Below are 22,262 nucleotides of genomic sequence, written 5' to 3'. Positions count from 1 at the left end.
TCCCGGGTATACTCCTCCCACCATCCTGGTTAGGTAACTATGTCTCATATTGCAACAGCCTGGGTAACTAGCAGTGAAATCCTAAACTAATCCAAACACAATAGCCTCTCCCAGCTTGCACACTGTGTGGGATGGGAGTAGAGTCTTTGTTGGTCACTTGTTTTAGTTTCATAAGACAGGATCTCACCATGGAGCCCTGACTGGCTTGGAACTCTCTAAACCGGAAATCTGCCTGCTTCTGCCTCCTGAATGCTAGATTATAAGCAAGCACTACCACACCCAACTCTCTCCCACAGTGTGATGGTTTATATACGCTAGGCCCAGGGAGTGGCAGTATTAGAAGGTGTGGCCTGTTGAAATAGGTGTGTCATTGTGGGCAAGGGTATAAGACCCTCACCCTAACTTCCTGGAAGTCAGTCTTCCAGTAGCAGCCTTCAGATGAAGACGTAGAACTCTCAGGTGTGCCTGTACCATGCCTGCCAGAATATTGCATGTTCCTGCCTTGATGATACTGGGCTGAACCTCTGAACCCATAAGCCAGCCCCAGTTAAATGCTGGTTTTTATAAGACTTGCCTTGGTCATGGTGTCTGTTCACAGCAGTAAACCCCTAACTAAGACAAACTCTTCTGTGTTGAAAAACTATAGGTATTAAGGGGACAGCTGTGTCAGAGGCCTGAGGTTACTGGAGGAATATTATTGGTCATTCAGCAGACTCAGAAGCAAGTCCCTTTTCCCACCAGTTTCTAACCAGTTTTTCTGGATGGGTGGAACTCACTGTCCCCTTGTTTGGGCGAGCATCGGTCAGTACTAAAACAACGCTGGTGGCTTATTTCCCAGCTACACGCTGCTACGCCAGCTGTGCTGTGTTGTTTCACTGGTTCTATGTAAACTGTTGTATGTAAGCAGTAAGAGCAGGTAAAGACAAGGCTAGAGCCTGTGGTTGGACAGCAGAAAAGGAGGGAAGGTGAAGGGTTTCTGAGAGGCGGGAGGGTTGTGGTAAACATTAAAAAGAGCTTAACCTTTTCTTGCCCCCTCCCCCAGGTCTCACTCTGTGGATGCCACTCCAGCGTGGAACGGAGCACACACATTCAGTCCCCACACCACTCGGCACTCCAGGGCGCCTCTAAGAACTCAGGCGCCGTTCACTCCACCGCCCATGTTGTTTCTGTTCCATGTGGCTATGACCGCCCTATCGTTTTTCTTTCCTCCACTGCTCGTCACAAACTTGACTCCAAAGCCAGGAAGCTTTTCAAGCAGGTTTATATATTAAAATCTCAATGCACAAACCCTCTATACAATATGGTTACATCTAACTGACAAAGATACAAACTGTCCTATATAAGATTAAAGACCTATAGAATCCCTTAGAATATTCATATCTACCTAACGCCAATTAAGTCCACCTGGATCCAGTTCCTCCTTCTCCAGCTTCATCTTGATCTCTTCTCCCAAACCTCCTTCCACCTTGTGCCTCTACTTCTGCTCCTTGACCTTTCCCTGCCTATCTTTCTCCTGTCCAATCATATACCGACTTAACATAAATCTACACTGGATAGAAGGAAAGCAGATGGACAGATGACTCAGATCTGTGTGGCCTTAAATAGCCACAGGTAGCTATAAATATCTTATAAGGGATGAAATAATTACAGGACAATCTGTTTTACCCAGGTGGGCAGTTTATATCAATTGGCTCCAAGTTTATTGTGTGGTCGTTCTGTGCGGTGAGAATTTACTGATATGAATCTGATTGATAAATTACAAGCCTCTAGAGTTTTGATCTTGCCGGGTTACAGGGATTTGTGACAGCTAACTTCGAGATGGGCGATCGCTGCCGTGGTCACGCCACGGGGGTGAGAGTAGCATGGGATGGAACATCCTCCTTTAACATTTACCGATACAGCTCTAACTTCAATGTGCTCTTCAAGACACAAAAGAAAAGCTGAAGTGGGCTAAGAAGTGACCCTTCCCCAGGGATGAATGGATCAAAGGGGACATCACATAGCTAGTCAAGAGAGAACTACAGCCCCTTCACCTGCCACTCACCCTGTGAGCTCCGGAAAAGAATGCCCGGAGCAAGAGTAAGGCTGGCCCTGTCAGGAAGGGCTTGACAGATGCCTGTGTTAGGACCCCCACATTCACCGTTCTATTTGTCCCATGCTACGGGGCAGGATGGCTACAGCCTCTCACTCCTCACACTCCTAACAGTAACTAACTAATCCACGAAGGAATCCAGAGCACACTAAATGCACAGGGGGGCGGGGGGAGATATAACGAGCCGAGACTTTACAATTAGCTTTATGTGAATACTTTTCTAGCAAGAACAGCAGCAGTAGGTTGTAGTTCAACTTTTTCCTGAAAACTGATGACAGCAGAAAAAAATACAGTAGTTACGGTAGGTGTATTCAACCTCCCGGACTGCCAGGACCCCAGGTCATGAGACACGCCAAGACACTAGAGGGTAGTGCACAGACCATATGCTGTGCCTGTGACTGAAAGTTGCCCCTATCGATTCAGTTGGGGGACTGTCCCATATCCAGAGAGGCCAGGCTCTGCAGGCAACCACTGCCCTCCACACCTGGCTACTGTCAGACAGATCTTCAAGAACAGGGTAAGCTGGGTGTGCTGGCACTTGCCTTTAATCCCAGCGCTCAGGGGGCAGAAACGAAAGGGAGAGATATGGCAGGTTTCTGTGCGATAAAGGTCAATCCAGTCTACATCATAAGTTCTGAAACAGCCAGGGCTATGTAGAGACCCTGTCTCAAGATGAACAAAGCCCAAGGCAATGGCCTGGTCAGGTGGACCACAGTTACCAATCCAAGACCCGCTTGACATGACAGCAAATTCCATTAATCACCATGGAAACAAGTTGTGGCATTCTGGGTCATTATGGGAACTGGTCTGGGGCTGGACAACTCTGCTGCAGCCTTCACAGGGTACACGTCACATGGCAAACCATCCAGTAACACCCATCCAAGAGACCACGTGGCACTCTTTCCAGAGATGTATAGGGAGAGGTATTGATTCCCTAATTGGTTGTTGATTGTGTCAATAAAGGAGGTGGAAGCCAATTGCTGGGCAAAGGGGAAAAGATGGGACGTCCAGGTCCCAGGAGGAAGAGAGGAGACACAAAGAAAGAGGAAATCGGCCCAGGCTTTGGAGCAAGTAGAAAGCTGCAGACACGTAGGCCATGGGGCCCCTAGAGTTTGTAGCCTCCGCCTTGAGCAGGAGCCAAGGAGAATGTAGGGAGCTAGTTGATGAGATTAGGGCAGGAAATTCTTTGCCCAGGCATTAAGTTCTCTGGCTAGTTTTAAAATAATAAAACTATCTGGTGTTTTCCATCCAAGGCACTAAAGTGGGCAGGAGGAGAAAGGGCAGCCAGGGCGGTTGTTGGAGGCTTGGCAAAGCTAGCCAAAAGGAGCGTGGGGAGCAATCTCAGCTCCCAGGGAAAATGGCCAGCCGGCCATTGGCAGAGCAGAATGAGACCAGTGGTGGCCGATCTCAGAGCCTAGCTCAGAGCACGGGCTGCGGCACAAGGCAAGGTAGCATGTTTTTAAAATTACATGCTACAGAAATGCAACCAAGCAGGCCTCCACAGGCCACCACGGTGTAGGTGAGATCTGGCCTGTTTGGGAGTGGGACAACGGTCTGCCCACTTAGTCTGCCCACCGTGAGTGGGTAGGAGACTAGGGAAGCGCTGGGCAGCTCTATCTGCTCTGCTTACCACCACAGAAAGGCAGCTGAGCCCAGAGGGTGCTCAGAGCTGGCTCCTGGCTAGCCAGTGGGTCAGTAACCAGGTCTACTGCAGGTGCTGGGAGACCTCTAGGCCCGCCGAGCCTGCATGCTGTACAACAAGCTGAAAAGTCCCAGTTAGGCCTGAGAAGGTAGAGTCTTATAGGGGTTCAGGATGCCTTTGGGGTCCAGCATGGCCTTGAGCTGTTGCATAAGCTTCACCGCCTCGGGTGGCTTGCTGTAGCCCAGCACATTCTTCTTCTTGAAGCCCAGGCCGTGCTCCGCACTGACACTGCCCCGCTGCTCCGCCGTCCAGGCGTACACATAAGGCTCCAGAGCACCAAGTAACTCCTGGCTGAAGGCCTCTGCTGTCACGTTCAGGTGAAGGTTGCCATCCCCTGGTGAACAAGGGGACAGTTAGGCTGAGCAGGCCCCAGAAGTCTACCCAAAGTCCTCCTCAGACCTCACTCCCCTAGCCCTCAGTGACTGCACACCGCCCATCCTGGTTCTAAACCATGACCCTTGGCCATTCCTTTAACCCTTCAGGTCTATGAATGGCAGCTGCTGGGCCCCATCTTACAGTAATTTGGGCATCGAAGCCACTTTTCAATCCTTCCCAAAATGACTAGGAAGTCCCGGTGAAAGCCTGCGGTCTGAAGGCTGGTGACAAACATTCATGCACAGCAAAAAGCTGGAGATGGCAGAGCGCAGGGGTGCGCGTCTTTAATCCCAGCACTCCGGAAGCAGAGGCAGGAGGAGCTCCACGAGTTTGAGACCAGTCTGGACTAGAGTCCAATGATACTCTCTCAGTCACAGAATTTAACTGACAAGCTCAGCTGTGGAGGTCACTGTAGAGACACAGTTCTCAGAAAATATCTCTTACAATCTAAGAAAGTGGAACTTTTTGCTGGACCTCACAGCCCAGTTAATATAAGACTACATAACCCACCTGATATCCTGCTAATGCACTTGATTGTTTAACCTGTGTCTAAGAAAACAATCAACCTTACTTGTCTGAGGTTTCCCTGTGTAATCAGCATTCACAGCCTAAGCTAATGCATACATATAATCTTGTTTTTATTCCATGACCCTGACCCAGAGGGTAATACATGTCTCTCAGTCTGTCTGTCTGTCTTTCTTTCTCTCTCTCTCCTTCTCTCTTTCTCTCTGTGTGTATGTGTGTGTGTGAGTGTGTGTGTTTGAATGTGTATGTGTGTGAGGGTGTGTGAATGTGTGTGAGTGAGGGTGTGTGAATGTGTGTGAGTGTGAGTGTGTGTGAGTGAGTATGTGTGTGAGTGTGTGTGTGAGTGTGTGTGTGTGAATGTGTGTGAGTGAGTGTGTGAATGTGTGTGTGTGTGAATGTGTGTGTGAGTGAGTGTGTGTGTGTGTGAGTGTGTGTGTGTGAGTGTGTGTGTGTGTGAGTGAGTGTGTGTGTGTGTGTGTGTGTGTGTGTGAATGAGTATTTGTGTGTGTGTGTGTGTGTGTGTGCTATGTGTGTGATGGTAATAATTTGCTAAAAACAGCAAACAGGTTGAAAACTGACCTTGAACTACAAATATCTGCCATGAATGCTGGAAGCAACACACATGACTTGATAGTGCATATTTATAGTTCCGTTTGCTTTACTGAGTGGTCTGGGGCCAGAAGCTGGAGTAAAGAATCCAATCGCTTGTGAAACTCTGTTAAAGAGTTCTGTAAATTAGCCCTCATTCCTTCCTCATGTGACCTCTCCTGGGCTATTCAGTGCTAGGGACAGACAGCTAAACAGCAACAGAACACGGTCAAAATCAAAGCTATCCGGCAGGCACAGGAAGACACACTCAGGCTCAGGGACTCAAACTTTCGCTTGTTCTTGGTTGAATTAGGCTTTCTCTCTTTATCTGACGGCAATGTGTTTTAATGCCTCTGAGGCTATCTGTAATGTGTTTACACTGACTCAGTTTACCACAGTAGAACTGTGCCACTCACCCAAGTGCCCATATCCCACCACATGCTTGGCACGAGGGCCAAGGCGGGTGCGCAGGTCAGTCACAAGGTCATAGAGCCGCTCCACGGGGAGGGATAAGTCGTACTTGAACACGTAGCCGTCACGGCTGAGCGCTTCTGTGATCCTCTCCCGCAAGGCCCACAGCATCTGTGATGTGAGAGCACACAGTCAGAGCACACAGCAAGGGCTCCTGGGTCACTGAAATAGTGCTGTTTTAGTCCAGGTCTCCACAGAGGTGGGCAGAGGGTCTGGAAATAAAGGCCAACGAGGCTGTCGCAGGGACCAGCACTGTGACAATGCTGTGACTGAATACTGCCAGACGCTGGTGGCTGATGGTAGTGCACCCCTTTAATCCCAGCACTCGGGAGGCAGAGGTACGCAGATCTATCTCTCTGAGTTCAAAGCCAGCTTGGTCCACAGAGGGAGTTTCAGAACAGCCGGGGCTACACAGAGAAACCCTGTCTCAGAAACAAGTGAGAAAGGATCACGTTTTCTCTCACATCTAGAGTCTATATTTAACTGTATGTATAAAAACATACATGTGGCATGGGAGCAGAAGACGACCTCTCTGGGCAAGGAGGGACCCATGGGAAGAAGGAAAGAAGGAAGGACTGAAGGTGGCAGTGGGGAGGCCGATGATAAGTAAGATACAATATGTGAGTCTAACCGTGTCACGGTGAGGAACGGCAGAATCTTTCATGACAGCAAACTCAGGCTAGAGGGATGATTCAATAGTTAAGAGCAACTATTGCTCTTGCAGAGGACCCAGGTTCTGTCCCACCATACTGTAGCTGACAGTCTGTGGGTTCCGGGGGATCCAGCATCCTCTTTTGTTTGCCCTCTATAGACATAGGGTGCCCATGAAGTGCATACACCTACAACGCATATATATGTGTACATGCAGGCAAAACTCATATGTAAAATAAAAATGAATAAATCTTAAAAAAAAAAAAAAACAGCAAGGGCAGATTGTGAATAGTCTTAATGTTCCTGACTCCTGTTTGTTCCTAATGTTATCTGAGCTAATGCCCACTTGATGCCTCAATACTTTGAATTCATTTGCATGGATAGATGCTTCATTTGCATAAATAGATGTTTCACTTGCATAAATAGATGCTTAGCAGGCAAGAGGTTCAGACCTTCTGAGGCATTTGCTTCCCTGTGAGTCAGACATGCTCCCATAAATAATCCTAATGAATTATCTTGCCAAGCCAGACTTGACTCTTTCTTTGGTCATCTTTATCTCCCTCATCTGGAGCAAATATGTCTTTATATCTTCCTGAGAAAGTCATGTATAACAGGTTCCTCAAATGTCACACACACAGACACATACACACAGAGAGACACACACAAGACATACACACACACACAGACACACACAGACACACACAAACATACACACACACACATTTTAAAAAGAAAATAAAAACTCAGGGCTTCTGGAGGAAAAACCAAAGGACCAGAGGGCAGGACTACCCAGTATTCCCAGGACCCCATTTAACATGAGAAGTCAGCAGAAACATCTTCAGAAACAACCTTGCACCAGACAAAGACATTCAGGGAGCAGGCCAAGTCATCTCACTGAGCTCCAGAAAAGGTGTTTCTTAACCCAAATCCAAGTCCAGCACCAGCCAAGTATAGAGTGGTATGCTGAGATACTCTAGCCTCCCCCAGACCTTTTCTAGAAAACTCTAGAGGGACCAAGCAGAGAGACGACCTTGAGTACTCAGACTGAGCACCTATGCCACCAGGAGTGGATGCAGAGTCACCACCAAGTATAAAAGTGCTGCATCATGACGAAAGAAGGAAGCTGTGGCCAAAAGCAAGTAGAGAGTACTGTTTTCATCACCGCAACCTCAAAACTCAATGGATGGCATGTAGGGGCTGGAGAGCTGGCTCAGTGGTTAAGAGCACTGACTGTTCTTCCAAAGGTCCTGAGTTCAATTCCCCGCAACCACATGGTGGCTCACAGACATCTGATGGGGTCCGACACCCTCTTCTGGTGTGTCTGAAGACAGCGATAGTGTACTCATGGAATCAACCGGCCACAAGGGCTGCCACATTTCCCTCCCCTAAACACCTTTGGTATAAAGTAAAGTTTGCAGTTAATTTCAGGGAACACTTCGGTGGGCTTGGACTGCAGGACTGGCATGGAGCTCAGGTGGTAGAGCTTCTAGCCCAGCATCATGAAGCCTTAGAGTCATCAGTACCACATGAACCAGGCGCGTTCATGGAAGCACAGCTAAGCACACATGGAGCAGAGGACGGAGATCAGAAGTTCAAGGACACCCTGAACTACACTAGTTCAAAGCTCACTGAGGCTACGTAATAACCGGCCGCAGGGAAATAAAAACCTGGCCAGGCCAGGGGTTTGTGGGAGGTGGAGGGGTACACCTTTAATCCCAGCACTCAGGAAGCAGAGGCAAGTAGATCTCCAAGTTCAGTCAGCCTGGTCTACACAGTGAGTTCCAGGACAGCCAGAGTTACCCAGAGAAACCTTGGAAAACAAACAAACAGAAAGAACAAGAAGGACAAACCCTAAAAGCCAACCAACTAACAAAACACCCCTAACTACAAAGAGACCATTTAATAAGCCGAATGGAATATATAACAGGTTGACTCCAGAGGCCACAGCTCCAGCAGTCAGTTTCCCACACTCCTCTCTCCGCGGACCAGCCCTGGCAGCTCCCTGCAGCCTCTCTGCCCTCTGCTGGCAGCTCGTCATACTGCAGACAGCAGGACCGAGAAAATAAAACTCCCAAACAGAAATGCCTCCTGCTCCTTTGTGCCCCAGGAGCCCAAATGGCTTCCCTGCACCATAGTCAAGGCTGTTCCTCAGACACCCTCTTCCCCTGGGCTTGTTGGGCCTTCAGGCTTGCCGTCCATGGTGCTTGCATCTTTTTCCTGTCTCTCCATACACAAGTCTATAGCCAACTTATAGCCAGCACGTAGTCAGCCATGCAGCCTGGGGGTGGGGAGATGTGTGGGGATAATGTTTTAGTGTTAAACGGTCTAGATACCAAGAATATATTTTTCACTCCAAAGAGGTCTTCTATCTATACTATGGAGCCCGTGGTATCTTGGCCAGACTCCCCATCGATGCAGCTCAGATTAGGCCCTAGCTATGAGAACAGGAGGGAAGGAATGGGAAAACAGGGCTACGGCACCTGGACTTTCTTCTGGTCGGTGGCCATAGTGCCATCGGTTACCAGGCCAGAGTTCAGCACCTCCTCCAGGACGCTGGTCAGCTTCTCGGTATCATGTCCTGCACTGGAACCGGAGGTCTCAACCAGGACATAGAACGGACTCTCTGAAAGGGAGCAGGCGATGCAGTATGAGCCCCAGTCCCACCCGCCAGCCTCCAGAGTTAGAACCACTTTCCTCCCGGTCACACAGCAAAGACAGCTCTTCCCAAGTGCTTGAGGTGACCTGCGGAATAGGAAACACCCGGGTATCCTAAACTTCACATGGGTTAAACATAAGTTTTCTGCTAACAGAGAAGTAGACCAAAGGTGACCCTCTGCAGGAAGCCCCGCCCCACCCTGTTCACTTAGCCTCATGTCTGGGCTACCTCCCATGTCTAGACCTCCCAACAGCCTGATGCGGGAAGGAGCCGGCCCAGCAAGGCAACTGCGGGCTCTGAGCTCTGGCTTGTCTCTTCCAACAGTCTCCAGGACCCCAGGGAAAGGCCGCTTGTTGGTGGGTGCTCACCTCAGACATAGCTACTACACACTAAAGGCTACAATTTCTATCACAAGAACTTAACTGTTTAAACTTTCAAAAAGTTAAAGGTGGATTACTAACTTGCCGAGGGACACAGTCTCATCCCTTAGCAGAACATTAAGGCTTCTTCCAGAACAATGGCACAAGTTTATCCTACTACTGACTGAATACAAGTGTTAAAGACAGCAAAGCTCTCCTATACACAAAGACCCAAGGCCGCACAGTGCTTCTTGCCCGCCCATCTTCCTGAGACATCCCACCGCCTGCACCTCTGAGTCAACCACCAAGTCCCACAGTGTTGAAGCGGCAGGAGTGGGCAGCCGAACTGCACAGAGGCAGATACCTTGTACTGGGTTGGTCAGGCGGAGGTGCTTTCCAACCAGCTGCATGCATTCAGTATCCATAAACTCAAACGCAGACAGGATTTCGCCCAGCATCCCCTTGCAGGTGCGGAAGGTCTGCAGAACCTCAGGAAACCCAGGGCAGCCTGCGATGGGACACAGGGCATCAGGCACCACAGGGTGAAGAACAGTGGAACCCAGGACCTTGCCCATCACCTGGCCACGTCCCCCTTCTCAGCAACATCAACCCAACTCACACGGACAAGTGGAGTAACTGCTGATGGCTTGGTGCTGCAGGAAACACTCCACAGATCAGCCCACAAGTACGTTTCAAGGTCTCTAGATCTGAAACTATACCTAAGAGCTGCTACAGGGCACTTAGAGAAAGAACCAGGGGCAGGGGGCAGACCAAGAGCTGTCAGAAATGGGTCATTCCTCTCTCCTGTCTGCAGTAAGGTCTAACTTGATCTCAGAAATTTATCAGACACTCATCTGTGGATACCTGAGATCCCTGCAGAGCTACAAGGCTCAGGAGCCACAGCACAGCCCCAGAGTGGCTGCCCCCTTCAAGTGTGGATGCAGAAAGAAATTGAGGGACTATATCCACAGGTGGGGAATCCAGAAACCCCGTGGTAGGAGGTGATACTCCTGGACTTTAGAAGATTCGGAACTACCTAACAAGAGCAGCACAACCCCCTCCAAGAAGAAAGCACCCTTACCCTAGGATTCTGGGAACCAAACAAATCACTGAAAACAAGGATCTGGGGGGGGGCTGGAGAGACGGCTCAGTGGTTAAGAGCACTCACTGCTCTTCCAGAGGTCCTGAGTTCAATTCCCAGCAACCACATAGTGGCTCATAGCCATCTGTAATAGGATCCAATGCCCTCCTCTAGTATATCTGAAGAGAGCAACAGTGTACTCATATAAATAAAATATATTTAACAAAAAACCCAAAGCTCTGTATACAACCCAAGGTTGCTCAGAACACTCGGACATGGCACTGAGAAACCAGGTCCTCTAGTACAAGAAACGGTCTCAGTTGCATTTACAGTCAAGAGACTGAGAAATGTCTGGTGCAGACCGATGAAGACTTAAAGAAATGTCCCATAAACAACGCTGTGACAGAGACTTTTAAGACAGAGTACCTGGGGTTGGGGAAATGGATGTCTTTTTAATGTGCTGGATGTCCAAGCATAAGAACCTGAGTCTGATCCAAAGCACCCACCTGAAAAGCCAAGTATGGGGGCTGGAGAGATGGCGCAGAGGCGAAGCGCATGGCTGCTCTTCCAAAGGACCTGGGTTCTGTTCCCAGCACCCACGTGGTGGCTCACAACCACTGTAACCATAGTTCCAGGAAATCTGATCCCTTCTAAGGCTCCACAGGCATTGCATACACATGGTGCACAGACAGCACAGACATACATACAGGCAAAACAACATATACACAGGTAAAACTACATACAAACAAAAGAAGGAAGAGGAGGGGGAGAAACAGGAGGAGGGGGAGGAGGAAGAAGAAGAAAAAGAAGAAAAGACAGGCATAGCGGTGCACGTCTGGAATTCCTGCACAGGAGGATCTCTGGGGCTCACTGGCTGGTTAGCTTAGGCTAATCAATGATAACCAGGACAATAAAAAGCCCTGGCTCAAACAAGGTGGGACAATACACAAGGTTAGCCTCTGGCTGTCACAAGCACACACATAAATGTGTGCCTACACATCCACACAAATTAAATAAGCAGAATAAAGGGACACAATGGGAACCAGAAACTGGGAAGAGACCATCAGAACTACAGCCTTCTCTGCCGGGATCCGGTGAGCTAAGCATGCCCAGCCCCTCCAGAACTCACTCAGTTTAACTGAGTCAGCTTCGGACAGAAGGGCAGATAGCAATCCAAAAGAAGGGAAAAGGGAAAAACACAAGCCTCAGGCAGAAAAGGCAGGCCACAGACAGAAGCTTGCTTCACGTCAGCTGCATAGTAAGGGAGGACTGAGTGGTGTGAGGGCCTTATGTGTGGAGAGGCTACAGACAACTGTGGAGCTAGAGACAGACAGACAGACAGACAGACAGACAGAGACAGAGAAACAGAGAGACAGAAACAGACACACACACACACACACACACACACACACACACACACAGAGAGAGAGAGAGAGAGAGAGGCCCAGAACAATTACCGCTATGCCTCTGTCTCTCTCAGGATCACAACATACTTTTTAAATCCAGGTGTGGTGGGACAGAGAAGAAAATCTAAATTAATCTAAATTTTGTGAGAATGAAGCATGTTCTGACCAGAATGTTCTGACCAGAAACAATCGTCACTTCCGGTTAAGGCTACACTCCGGATACCTGGAGGGCCAGGATCCAGATCTCCTCCGGACAGGAAGCAGAGAGGCAAGGAGCTATGGGCTCATCTCACTGTAGCCTCACACCATGTCCAGAGCAGCTTCCCGCTCTCAGCTAGCTGGCTCAGAGGCAAGCTTAGGGACCTACCAAGGAAAGCCACATTCACAGTCTTGGGCCTGGGCGGGCACAAGATGGATACAGCAGTGATGACTCCCAGGGTGCCCTCTGACCCAATGAACATCTGCTTCAGGTCATAGCCTGTGTTGTCCTTCCTCAGAGAGGTCAGGCAGTTCAGGATGGTTCCATCAGCAAGTACCTGGCAAGAGGAAACAGACAGGCCTTCCTGCACCGGCCACCCTTCCCTTCTCTAGAAATGCTGACCCAACTCCAAATACCAGCCCCCCAAAAGTAGTCAGCCATAAAGCCTCACCCATCCTGCCCATCCCACCCCCATTTGGTTCAGGATAAAGTCTGAGAATGAACCCACTCAAGGCAGAGTGATACCTGAAGAGGGCAGGGAGTGGGTGCAAGTGAGGAGCACAGCCAGAAAAAGCAGGGAGCACGGACTGGGAGGCGGGAACATGGCTGCAAAGGGCAGGGAAGGTGTCTGGGAGAAACAAGGCACCTGTGGATCTGGGAGAAGCCAACATGCAGCTTGGGGGCAAGAACCACACCTAAGGGGCTGGGAGCCCATGAAAGGGGAACAAGGAGCACAGGTGGAGAATGGAGCACAGCTGGGAGGACTGAAAGCAGAGAACAGCCCTGCCTTCAGGGTCCCCCATATCTGAGGCCCTCAGTCATAAAGGCATTGCTGGTTCCCATATTGCAATTCTACCTGAGGCTTGTTGGCTAATACTTCAAGTCAGAGAAGTACTGAATTTCTGTGATAATAGTAATAGCAATATTATTATTGTTGTTAATAGTAGTAGATAAGCAACCAAGAAACGGGACCATCAGGACACTAGGACTTGCTGGATAAGGCATGGTTTTACATTTGTCCTTGTTACCTGGGTAACTAGGACAGAGGCTCTGTCATTAGAACCCAGCAGTAGATGTGATAAAGTAAGCTAATCTCCACTGTCAACTTTACCAATAGAAAAACAGGAGCAGGGGAGATGGCTCAGTGGGTAAAAAATGCTGTACAAGCAGAGAGCTTGAGTCCTGATTTCTACCACCCATGTAAAAAGCCAGGGCTAGAGATTATGAGATGGCTCAGTGGGCAAGGGCACCTGCCACTAAGCACTAAGCCTGTCAAACCAGTTCAATCCCTATAATCCCCATGGCAGAAATAGAAAACCAGCACCCACAATCTGTCCTCTGACCTTCCCATATGTGCCATGGTATGTACACACACACACACACACACACACACACACACATCTACTTCAGCCTATAATCCCAGCTTTGGGAGGCAGAGAAAGAAGAATCACTGGCCAACCAACCAGTGTAGCCAATCAGTGAGCTCCAAGTTCAATAAGAGGCTTTACATCAGAATGAAGAATGATAGATTAAAGATAAAAGACACTGAGCAACAAAGGGGGGGGGTGGTGAGAGGTAGGGGAAAAGACCACGGAAGCCCTAGGCCAGTGGTGTCTATGTGGGTATTTCCAGAAATACTTAGCTGAAGTAGAAAAACCTACTTTAAATGTGCACAGCAACAACCCCCAGCTTGACTAAAATGACATGAGCCCAAACTGATCTCTTTCTGCTTCCTGACACAATGTAACCAGTTCCCTCCCACTCCTGCCCAAATCCTTTCCCGGCCAGGATGGACTGTATCCCCTCAAGGTGAGTCGGTTACTGAACCACATCAATGGGAAGGAGGGTTCAAGGGTCCTGGAGGTGAACTGGCAGGGGTGTAAGTCCATACCGAGTTAATCTTAGCTAACCATCGTCATCCTCCATTTTCTGAAAGTCAGGTACAAGTAGAGTGCCACTGCCTGAGAAAAGAGTCCTCTGGTGGCTCCTATGTGAACCCCACGTGTCTCTGAAGCACCTAAAGCCAGAAACCATTACAACAGGGTCCCTAACCTGGAACAAATACACACACAACCATATAACTTCACACTCTATACCACTGCCAAGACAACAGCCTCAGTCTGGAGCTAGGACACCCCCCAGGGCAGGCTTTGCACCCCTTTAGAATCTAGCTCACCACTTCCAGGCCGAGGACAGTCCCTCGAAGAGAGCCGTATCGCAGAAACCGCAGACCACCAGCATTTGTGGCCACGTTGCCCCCGATGTGGCAGCTGCCCTTCGCTCCCAAGTCCAGCGGCATGATGAAGTCCCGCTCCTGCACATACCTGCTCAGCTCCTCCAGCACGCAGCCTGCCTGGCAAACCAGAATTCCTACAAAGAGCAGCTGAGTTACCAACAACCTCTGGACTTCTAGGGGTATGAAAACTCTCACTGCTGAGAAACCCCAAACCCCCCCTGTAGGTAAGAACCTCCCAGAAGGAATGATCTCCTCAGTGGCCATCTCTTCCTTCTAGACAAAATAAAAACACTTGGCCCTTTGTAGTTACAATATAAAGCAAGAAAAATGGGAAGGACAAACATGGGGAGAAAAGCTTCTTGTACAGTTAAGAGGAGGGAAGTCAAGAAAGGTCTATTACAAAGCAGTGGCCTCAGTTGAGGGAGCATTGGGCTCCTGCATTAAAATGTTTAAACACTTTTTGGTGGTGAGAATGTTACTGACAACTGCAAACAGCAGTCCCCTGTGCAGCTATCCAGCCTCAGTACCCAAGAAAAGCCATGAGGCCTCTTCACAGGGATCACTGTATGGCCACATATCCAGAAAGAGGGGCCATGCAATGACTGGGTGCTAATGGAACTTGTGTAATATGCCTACTGTGTGAGCCACCTAGTAGGTACACAAAGAGAGAATTGCCTTGATACAGCTGCCAGTTCTGTCCCTGACAGGAGCCATCTAGAAAGGCCATGGCTAGCAGCGGGCTTTCCTGGAGGTGGCCCACCTTTTTGCATGGCCTAAGATGGGTGAGCTCTAAGAGGCAAGGTCCCAAGAGACTTCCTCTCAGGATGACTTCTTGCAGCTGATATGCCTTTCCTGTGACTATTACATCACCTAAGGAGTCCTGGGCATCAGCCCACCCTACTGAGTAGACATTCTAAAGATCTATGTAAAGATGAACTTTCATGAATTAATGCTGTTTAGATGAATTAGTGATTTTATAGAATTCATGATTTGATTTATATAATCTTAGAAAGTTTTAAGAGATGGCTTTAGTTGTTTGCTAGAAAGATGTAATAAAGTTACAATCAAGAATAGAATGTGCCGGGGCTGGGGAGCGTTAAGAGCATTGACTGCTTTTCCAGAGGTCCTGAGTTCAATTCCCAGCAACCACATGGTGGCTCACAACCAACTGTAATGGGGTCTGATGACCTCCTCTAGTGTGTCTGAGGACAGCGACAGTGTATACATAAAATAAATAAATAATTTTTTAAAAAAAGAATAGAATGTGCCACTCCTCATAATAATAAGTAAAGGCTGCATAACAAGAAATACAATGTGCTTTCATAATTACACTAAAAGGAGAAATCAGCTTGGGACAAATTTGTGATCAAGGATAAAGCCACAGGTGTGCACTATGAGGAGACAAGGCCTTGGGAAACTGCTGCTTTGAACTTACAAACATTGCCTTTACTTACTATCAACATCCTTCTGTAACTCCCTTTTTGTGTAATATTTTATCTGAGGTAATTCTAAAGAACTTTCGTCTAAGAAGGTATAAAAAGGCCAGAGAAAAGAAATAAAGTTGGTGGATTGGGGAGCTCTGCCCATCCATCCATCCATCCATCCATCCATCCATCCATCCATCCATCCATATCCATCTATATCCATCTATCCATCTATATCCACCCATCTATATCCATCCATCTATCCATCCATCCATCCATCCATCTATATCCATCTATCCATCTATATCCACCCATCTATATCCATCCATCTATCCATCCATCCATCCATCCATCCATCCATATCCATCTATATCCATCTATCCATCTATATCCACCCATCTATCCATCCATCTATCCATCCATCCATCCATCCATCTATATCCATCTATCCATCTATATCCACCCATCTATATCCATCCATCCATCCATCCATCCATCCATTCATCCATCCATCCATCCATTCATCCATCCATCCATCCATCCATCTATCCATCCATCCATCCATCTATCCATCCATCCATCCATTTTCCATCCATCCATCATCTATATCCATCCATCCATCCATCTATCCATCCATCTTTCTTCCATCTATTCATTCATCTATATCCACCCATCCATCCGTCCAAATGTACAGGTGTAGCCATTTTCCGCTTCACCTGGCATGTATGTGTTTGTTGAGGGGCATCTTTTCTTTCCTTGTTCTCTCTGGCTCAAATATTGTTAAGAGCTCCCTCGTCAGAGAAAGGAGCACTTGCAATGAATCCTTTACCTAACTTCCTACTGTTAAGCAACAGGTATTAATTGCCTGAAGCCATTGGCTTCTGGCCCCAGACTAACAAAGAATTTAAGAAAGGTAAATAGTACCAAAAGTAAGCTTCTTTTGCCCCAGCAATCACAACTTCTGCCATCACAACCACCAACATCCCCATCTCTGCCTTCCAGACCTGGAAACCCTACAGATGCTGGGAAGGTCACCGACACTTCCCAGGCAGGACCTCAAACACACAAATGTCCAAATGCACTTCTAGCCTAACCATAGTTGCAGTGCATACCAACCTCATCCAGCAGTGGGAAGGACAGAGGAGCTCACAGACACATCAGCTTACCAGATACGTCATGAAAGCTGATGACTTGATTCATGAGGGCAGTGGACAGGATGATTTCGTCAAAGACAGGGACACTGCCTCCCACCATGCCGGTGTTCCCACCCTGTGGGTTCACAGCCAAGTTCCTCTTATAGCAATGCCTGGAACAAACAGAGGGTCGGTAGCAAGCCAGCATCCCTATGCCCATACGACTGTCCCCAAAGGACATGCTGATACTTGTCTCCCAAACCAGATCTCCTTTCTAGGCCTTTCTGCTACAGCCTTGATAGGGACTCGTCCCCAGTATCCCATGAAGAAGTCTAAGAGTCCATCCCAAAGCTGTACACAGGGGAAGGGAGGCTGACACCATCTTGGGGTCTTGTGGAAGTGGTGTGTGTGACCTAATTGTACTACCTTCAGAGTCCTTTCACGGTGTTTGTAAGTCAGCACACCATCTATACCTCTACCACCCTCACCCTCTCTACATGCTGAGTCCTGAGCCCAACCCACCCACCCTTGGGCTATGCCTGTGAAGCACCCTACAGCTGGTATTCTTACAGATGAGGATCCAGAGAAAGGGATGCACCCGACCACCTATCTTCTAATGGGTAGGTATGAATGTGGCCCGTGGTGCTGTAAGGCACGTTGTCTGTAAATATCTCCTTTACCTAAGAATGTAGGAGACCTCCTCTTACCTAAGAAGCTGAGAGACTTCCTCTGAGGTCTGGGGTCTCAGCAACACCTTACTACAGCCTGTGACAAGAGAACAGATGTGTCAGCCCATACGGAGGAAAGTGGCTCAGGCACAATCCTTCCTCTCCAATACCCACCCTCCACTATAGCTTATCCAAAAGAATGCTCTCTGTGACATTTGCCCTTCTTCAGTGAGGTGACCAGCATAGCCACCAGACTCATAGCCACTTGAGTAGAAGAAGAAGATGTCAGAGGGTCCCGGACCTACTTAGGGAATATACAACAGCTGGATCACTGTACAGCAACTGGTAGAGCCAATGGCCCCTCCCCACCTGGTCTTGTGGGAGGGAAGAGGGTTTCAGCATCAATGTGAGATGAGCTCTGTTGAGCGTCTCTGCAGACTGGAGAAACCCGTGAGACTTAGAAACATCCTGGTGTTCCTCATCCTGGTGTTCCTCAAACTGCGTATTGATTTTAACACAGACTCTCCTTCTTTAACCAATTAGTACAGTGGCTGAAAAACAGTGACTCACAGATCTATCCATCCACCTTCTCTTAGGTTCCGGTGAAGATGGAATCCCTCCCTGCAGGGGTCTACTCACTGACATCTGTCTCCCGAACCAAACCTCCTTCCTAGGCCTTTTATGCCAGAGCCGGGTCACGCCTTCTTCACTTCTTACTGCCCCTAGTCTGTCTGATACCCAGAAGCGACTGGGAGCCTCTCTAAGTTTGGGGCAGCATTTGTAGTCACAGCCACCCGGGATAATCAAGCTTCTTTCTACCTTCCCAGCATCCCCAAGAACCCCAAGGTAGTGGTGGCTGCAGAAACATTCTGGAACGTCTCTGTCCTTTCATTTTATCACCTTAAGATTCACACTCTATACATCTCCTATCTTTGTGATTCTGAAAGGCACTGCTTCTCATCAGAAGAACCCCTTTTCTGAGTAGGCTGTCCTACCCCAGGGACCCTAGTCACCAGTGGAATTTCTGCTGGCTGTGCTCAGGGTGTTCAGCCATCGCGCGTGAATGCGCTCAGTGCTATGAGTACTGCTGGTGAAGGTGAGCAAGAAGTTAAGTCTGCAGTGGGTTTCCCCACACACATTCGGGAGCCCAGCAGAGAGCCCGCTCGTAGCAGGCAGCCTAACAACACAGAGATCCCACCCTTGTGATACATGTAGACCCTTCGAACTAGAAACTGATAAACTGAGGATCTAGTAGCCAATGATCTCAAAAACAAAACAAAGCAAGAAACAAGAAACCACCAAAACGGTACAGAGAAATGCCAAACCAAGAGAAAAGTCTAACTGGAAAGACCCCAGTCAAGCCAGAGAAAGGTTACCCACAGGGGCAGGACCCCATCCCCATGCCCAATACAGAGACAGGCTCTTGACAAGATAAAGGGTGGAGATGTCTGAGTAGGTAGGAGCAGTACAGGGGCCTAGAGTTTGATCCTAGAACCCACACTTGGAAGCTCCAGGAGATTCGACGCCACCTTCTGGCTTCCACATGTACTGCATCTAAATGCACAAATCCACACTCATACATACAAATCTCTTTAAAAAAAAAAAAAATCTCAGGCTGGAGAGATGGCTCAGTGCAGTGGTTAAGAGCACTGACTGTTCTTCCAAAGGTTTTGAGTTCAATTCCCAGCAACCACATGGTGGCTCACAACCAACTGTAATGGGTCTGATGTCCTCTTCTGGTGTGTCTGAAGACAGCTACAGTGTATATATATATATATATATATATAATAAAGATCATCGAGACTAAGTGGACTCTAAATACACTGACAAGAGTTTTTATAAGATAGAAGAGGGGGCTGGAGACATGGCTCAAGGATTAAGGTCACTTGCTGGTTTTGCAGAGAGCCCCAGTTTGACTCTCAGTACCCACATCAGGTGGCTCACAGCTGCCAGTAACTGTAACTCCAGGAGGTCCAATACCCTCTTCTGGCTTCCAGGAGCACTTGCAAGCCCCCCCCCCCCATACACACACACACACACTACCACCACCACCACCACACCACACAAATAAATGATGGGTTAGGCGAACACTAATCCCAGCATTCAGGAGGCAGTGGCAGGTGGATCTCTGTGAGTTTGAGGTCAGCCTGGTCTACAGAGAGAACCTCAAGACAGCCAGAGCTACACAGAGAAACCCTGTCTCAAAAAACAAAACAAAACAAAACAAAACAGAGCAGGCAAGGATAAAGATAGAAAAAAGAAGCCAGAGGGATGTTGCCAGGAACGCCTGGGGTCACCAGAAGGTCACAGTGGCAGGAAGGACCCTCTCCTAAAGCCTGCAGAACACACCTGCTTTCAGACTCTAGGCTTCTAGAACCGGGAGGGATGACTTTGGTGAGAGCTGGCTAAGAAGCTGAGCGGAGGCAGGCGGCAGTGTTCACACACTCTCACTTTAGTTCTCTTCACTTCTTAATCTGCCGGTTTTATTCTCTGAAGACCTTGGTGGTGTCAAGTCATCAAAGGCATGTGAGGCTAGCAGACAGGGAATCAGTTCCCCTCGCCTAGGCTGTTTTTCTGCACTTTGATCTCACTTTACTGCCTAGGTCCTGACTCACCCCGGACGGTCCTCAGCCAGTCTACATTGTATGTCTGCAGTTGCTCAGGATCTGTGATAACTCTGCCAGGTATGATGCATTCAAAAGCAGCCAGGTCCTCCTCAGACACCGTAGAAAACGGCAGTCGTTGCACAGGATATCGCTCAGGGGTCAGCATCACCTCGGGGCTGCCAGAGACCACGGAGTATCCTCTGCAAGCCAAGGAGCTGTACACACCCCAAGGGCAACCCAGCCACTTCAGCCCCACAGAAGTTCCCTGGGTGTAAGTCTTCCGCCATCCTGGAGACGCCCAGAAGAGCCTTGCAGACCATCTGGACACCAAATGGAGCACCATTGCTCCTGCCCTTGAGAGAGGGAGGAGGAGGATTAAATTTTGCAACTCATAATAATGAAGCAGTGAGAAAGCCACACAACAGCCTCTGCACCACATCTGAAGTCGCCTACACACAGCCGCCTAGAGAAAGTGGCTCTCTACCTGTGCGTCCCATATCAGATGTCCTGCACATCAGATTCTTACTTTGCGACTCATAACAGTAACAAAATTAGTTATGAAGTAGCAATGAAAACGTTTTATGGTTTGGGGTTCACCGCAACATGAGGAACTATATTAAAGGGTCCCAGCATTAAGGAATGTTGTGAATCACTGGTCTCGAGGAACAGCATGGCTTGGGGCAACAGGATGCAGAGGACGAGATTCTTAGGAGGGTTCGGCTCTTAATGTTTTGCCCTGCAATATTACAGTCCTGAGACTGAGTGTATGCTTGTGGGCGGTGCTGGCTCTCCTGGGCATTGTATTTTACCTTTTGCAAACAGCAACTGCTTTTCCAGGCCCTTCTTCCAAACAAAACTCGGTATTAAGGCACGAAAAGGGAAGTACCACGGAATTGTGCACCCAAACGCAGTTGAAGGGCAAATTTTACATTTTACGTAATTCTCTGCCACAAGTTTTACAAAACTTGGGTAATGAACAAAAACGGCTTAAAGGAGGGAAGAGAACCGGTCCGGGTAGCTATCCAGAAGAAACCGCCAACCACCTCAAGGCTCGCTCTACTAGGCTGCTGTTTCTGCCTTCCCCGAGAGGGAAACACAACAGGACATGCGCAAATCATGCGCATGCGCCAGGTGCCTTGACGTCAAAGAGAACCAACTATTTGCATTCCCAGCCAACACAGCGCCTCGGGTATAGGAGGCGAGAGGCGCTGCAAACAGGCTCGCCTCTGAGCTGTGCAATCAGTTGACAGGCCACAGCCCGGACGTCACCGATCCGGACGCCAGCGCCCTCCACCCAGGAGCTACATACACCCAGCCCACTACGCACCCTAGCTTCCGTCCGAGTGCAAAAACCGAGTCCGCACCCGCTCCCTGGTTCCCACCCCTGCACAAGCATAGGTTTAGACTAGAGGGGCGGAGCGAGAGACTGCGCATGTGTGTCAGCCCGCCCTTCCTACCTTCCTCCACCCTGCTGAGATGTTCATCCCTTCCCAGGCCTCTGGAGTTGTTTGTGCTCCTGGTGACCCAACCTGAGTCTGTCTCCCAGATCCCAAAGTGGAGAATATCCTGCTTTGACCAAAATCCGACTCCACGCACTTTTCCCAACTGGCCCCATCGTGGTCCACCCTACTAGCCCCAAAAGTGGCCACTACTTCAGTTCACTGTGGCTCCTTCCGCAGTGGTCACTATCACCCTTAGAAGCTCCTCTCTTACCCAGAGGTTTCTGTCTCCCTAGGGACGTCTATTGATCCTATGAATCTCTGCCCTCTTCTGTCTCCTCTGAGCCTCCACCTCACCTAGGGTCACTGGTTCATCAGCAGACATGACTCCAAACGCTCAACCCTCAAAAGAAAGAACAAAGGCTGGAGATTTTAACTGGAGGAACCACAAGAGGCCAGCCTAGCTCTACAGAGCATCCCTGACTCATGCAGCCAGGCCCAGCCACATACTCCTCAGACACTTCTGTCTCAGCTCAGAAGTGTCTTATGACAACCTTATGGCAACTCCAAGACACAGAGCAGCAGCCCAGGAGTAGTTCCCTAGGCTGAGTCCTGGTGACACTCCTTCAATTCCCAGCCCTAGGTAACAGC

At 48.9% G+C, this 22,262-nt stretch overlaps 1 protein-coding gene across 3 annotated transcripts; it reads right to left on the bottom strand.

Moving 5' to 3' along the window:
• Window positions 1-1,376: 1,376 nt before the first annotated feature.
• On the bottom strand, window positions 1,377-21,559 carry D2HGDH (D-2-hydroxyglutarate dehydrogenase). Of its 3 annotated transcripts, none has more exons than XM_080933279.1 (10): window positions 21,500-21,559; window positions 20,182-20,525; window positions 17,606-17,663; window positions 16,932-17,071; window positions 14,282-14,475; window positions 12,274-12,442; window positions 9,784-9,927; window positions 8,885-9,027; window positions 5,699-5,864; window positions 1,377-4,128 (listed from the first exon to the last, which is right to left on the bottom strand). In XM_080933279.1, the coding sequence occupies exons 2-10, from the start codon at window positions 20,513-20,515 to the stop codon at window positions 3,869-3,871; spliced, it is 1,608 nt and encodes a 535-aa protein (XP_080789405.1). In that variant the 5' UTR covers window positions 20,516-20,525; window positions 21,500-21,559; the 3' UTR covers window positions 1,377-3,868. The 3 variants fall into 3 exon arrangements, with proteins under 3 accessions (XP_080789405.1, XP_080789406.1, XP_080789404.1); XM_080933280.1 differs by having other exon boundaries at window positions 20,182-20,520; window positions 21,500-21,556; XM_080933278.1 differs by lacking the exon at window positions 21,500-21,559 and adding an exon at window positions 20,982-21,108.
• Window positions 21,560-22,262: the final 703 nt, after the last annotated feature.

The sequence above is a fragment of the Micromys minutus genome, assembly GCF_963924665.1.
Source record: "Micromys minutus genome assembly, chromosome: 19".
In the NCBI taxonomy this organism is placed as follows: Eukaryota; Metazoa; Chordata; class Mammalia; order Rodentia; family Muridae; genus Micromys; species Micromys minutus.
The sequence above is the reverse complement of the archived record's forward strand: the minus strand, read 5'-3'. Positions and strand labels throughout refer to the sequence as shown.

Excerpts from the sequence above, each read along its gene's own strand:
- D2HGDH (XM_080933279.1), bottom strand. The coding sequence starts at position 20,515 with ATGGTGCTCCATTTGGTGTCCAGATGGTCTGCAAGGCTCTTCTGGGCG. Across the intron at positions 9,028-9,783 it reads CCTGACCAACCCAGTACAAG|AGAGTCCGTTCTATGTCCTG; the intron begins GTATCTGCCTCT and ends GCTCCCTTTCAG. Across the intron at positions 5,865-8,884 it reads CCGACCAGAAGAAAGTCCAG|ATGCTGTGGGCCTTGCGGGA; the intron begins GTGCCGTAGCCC and ends CTCACATCACAG.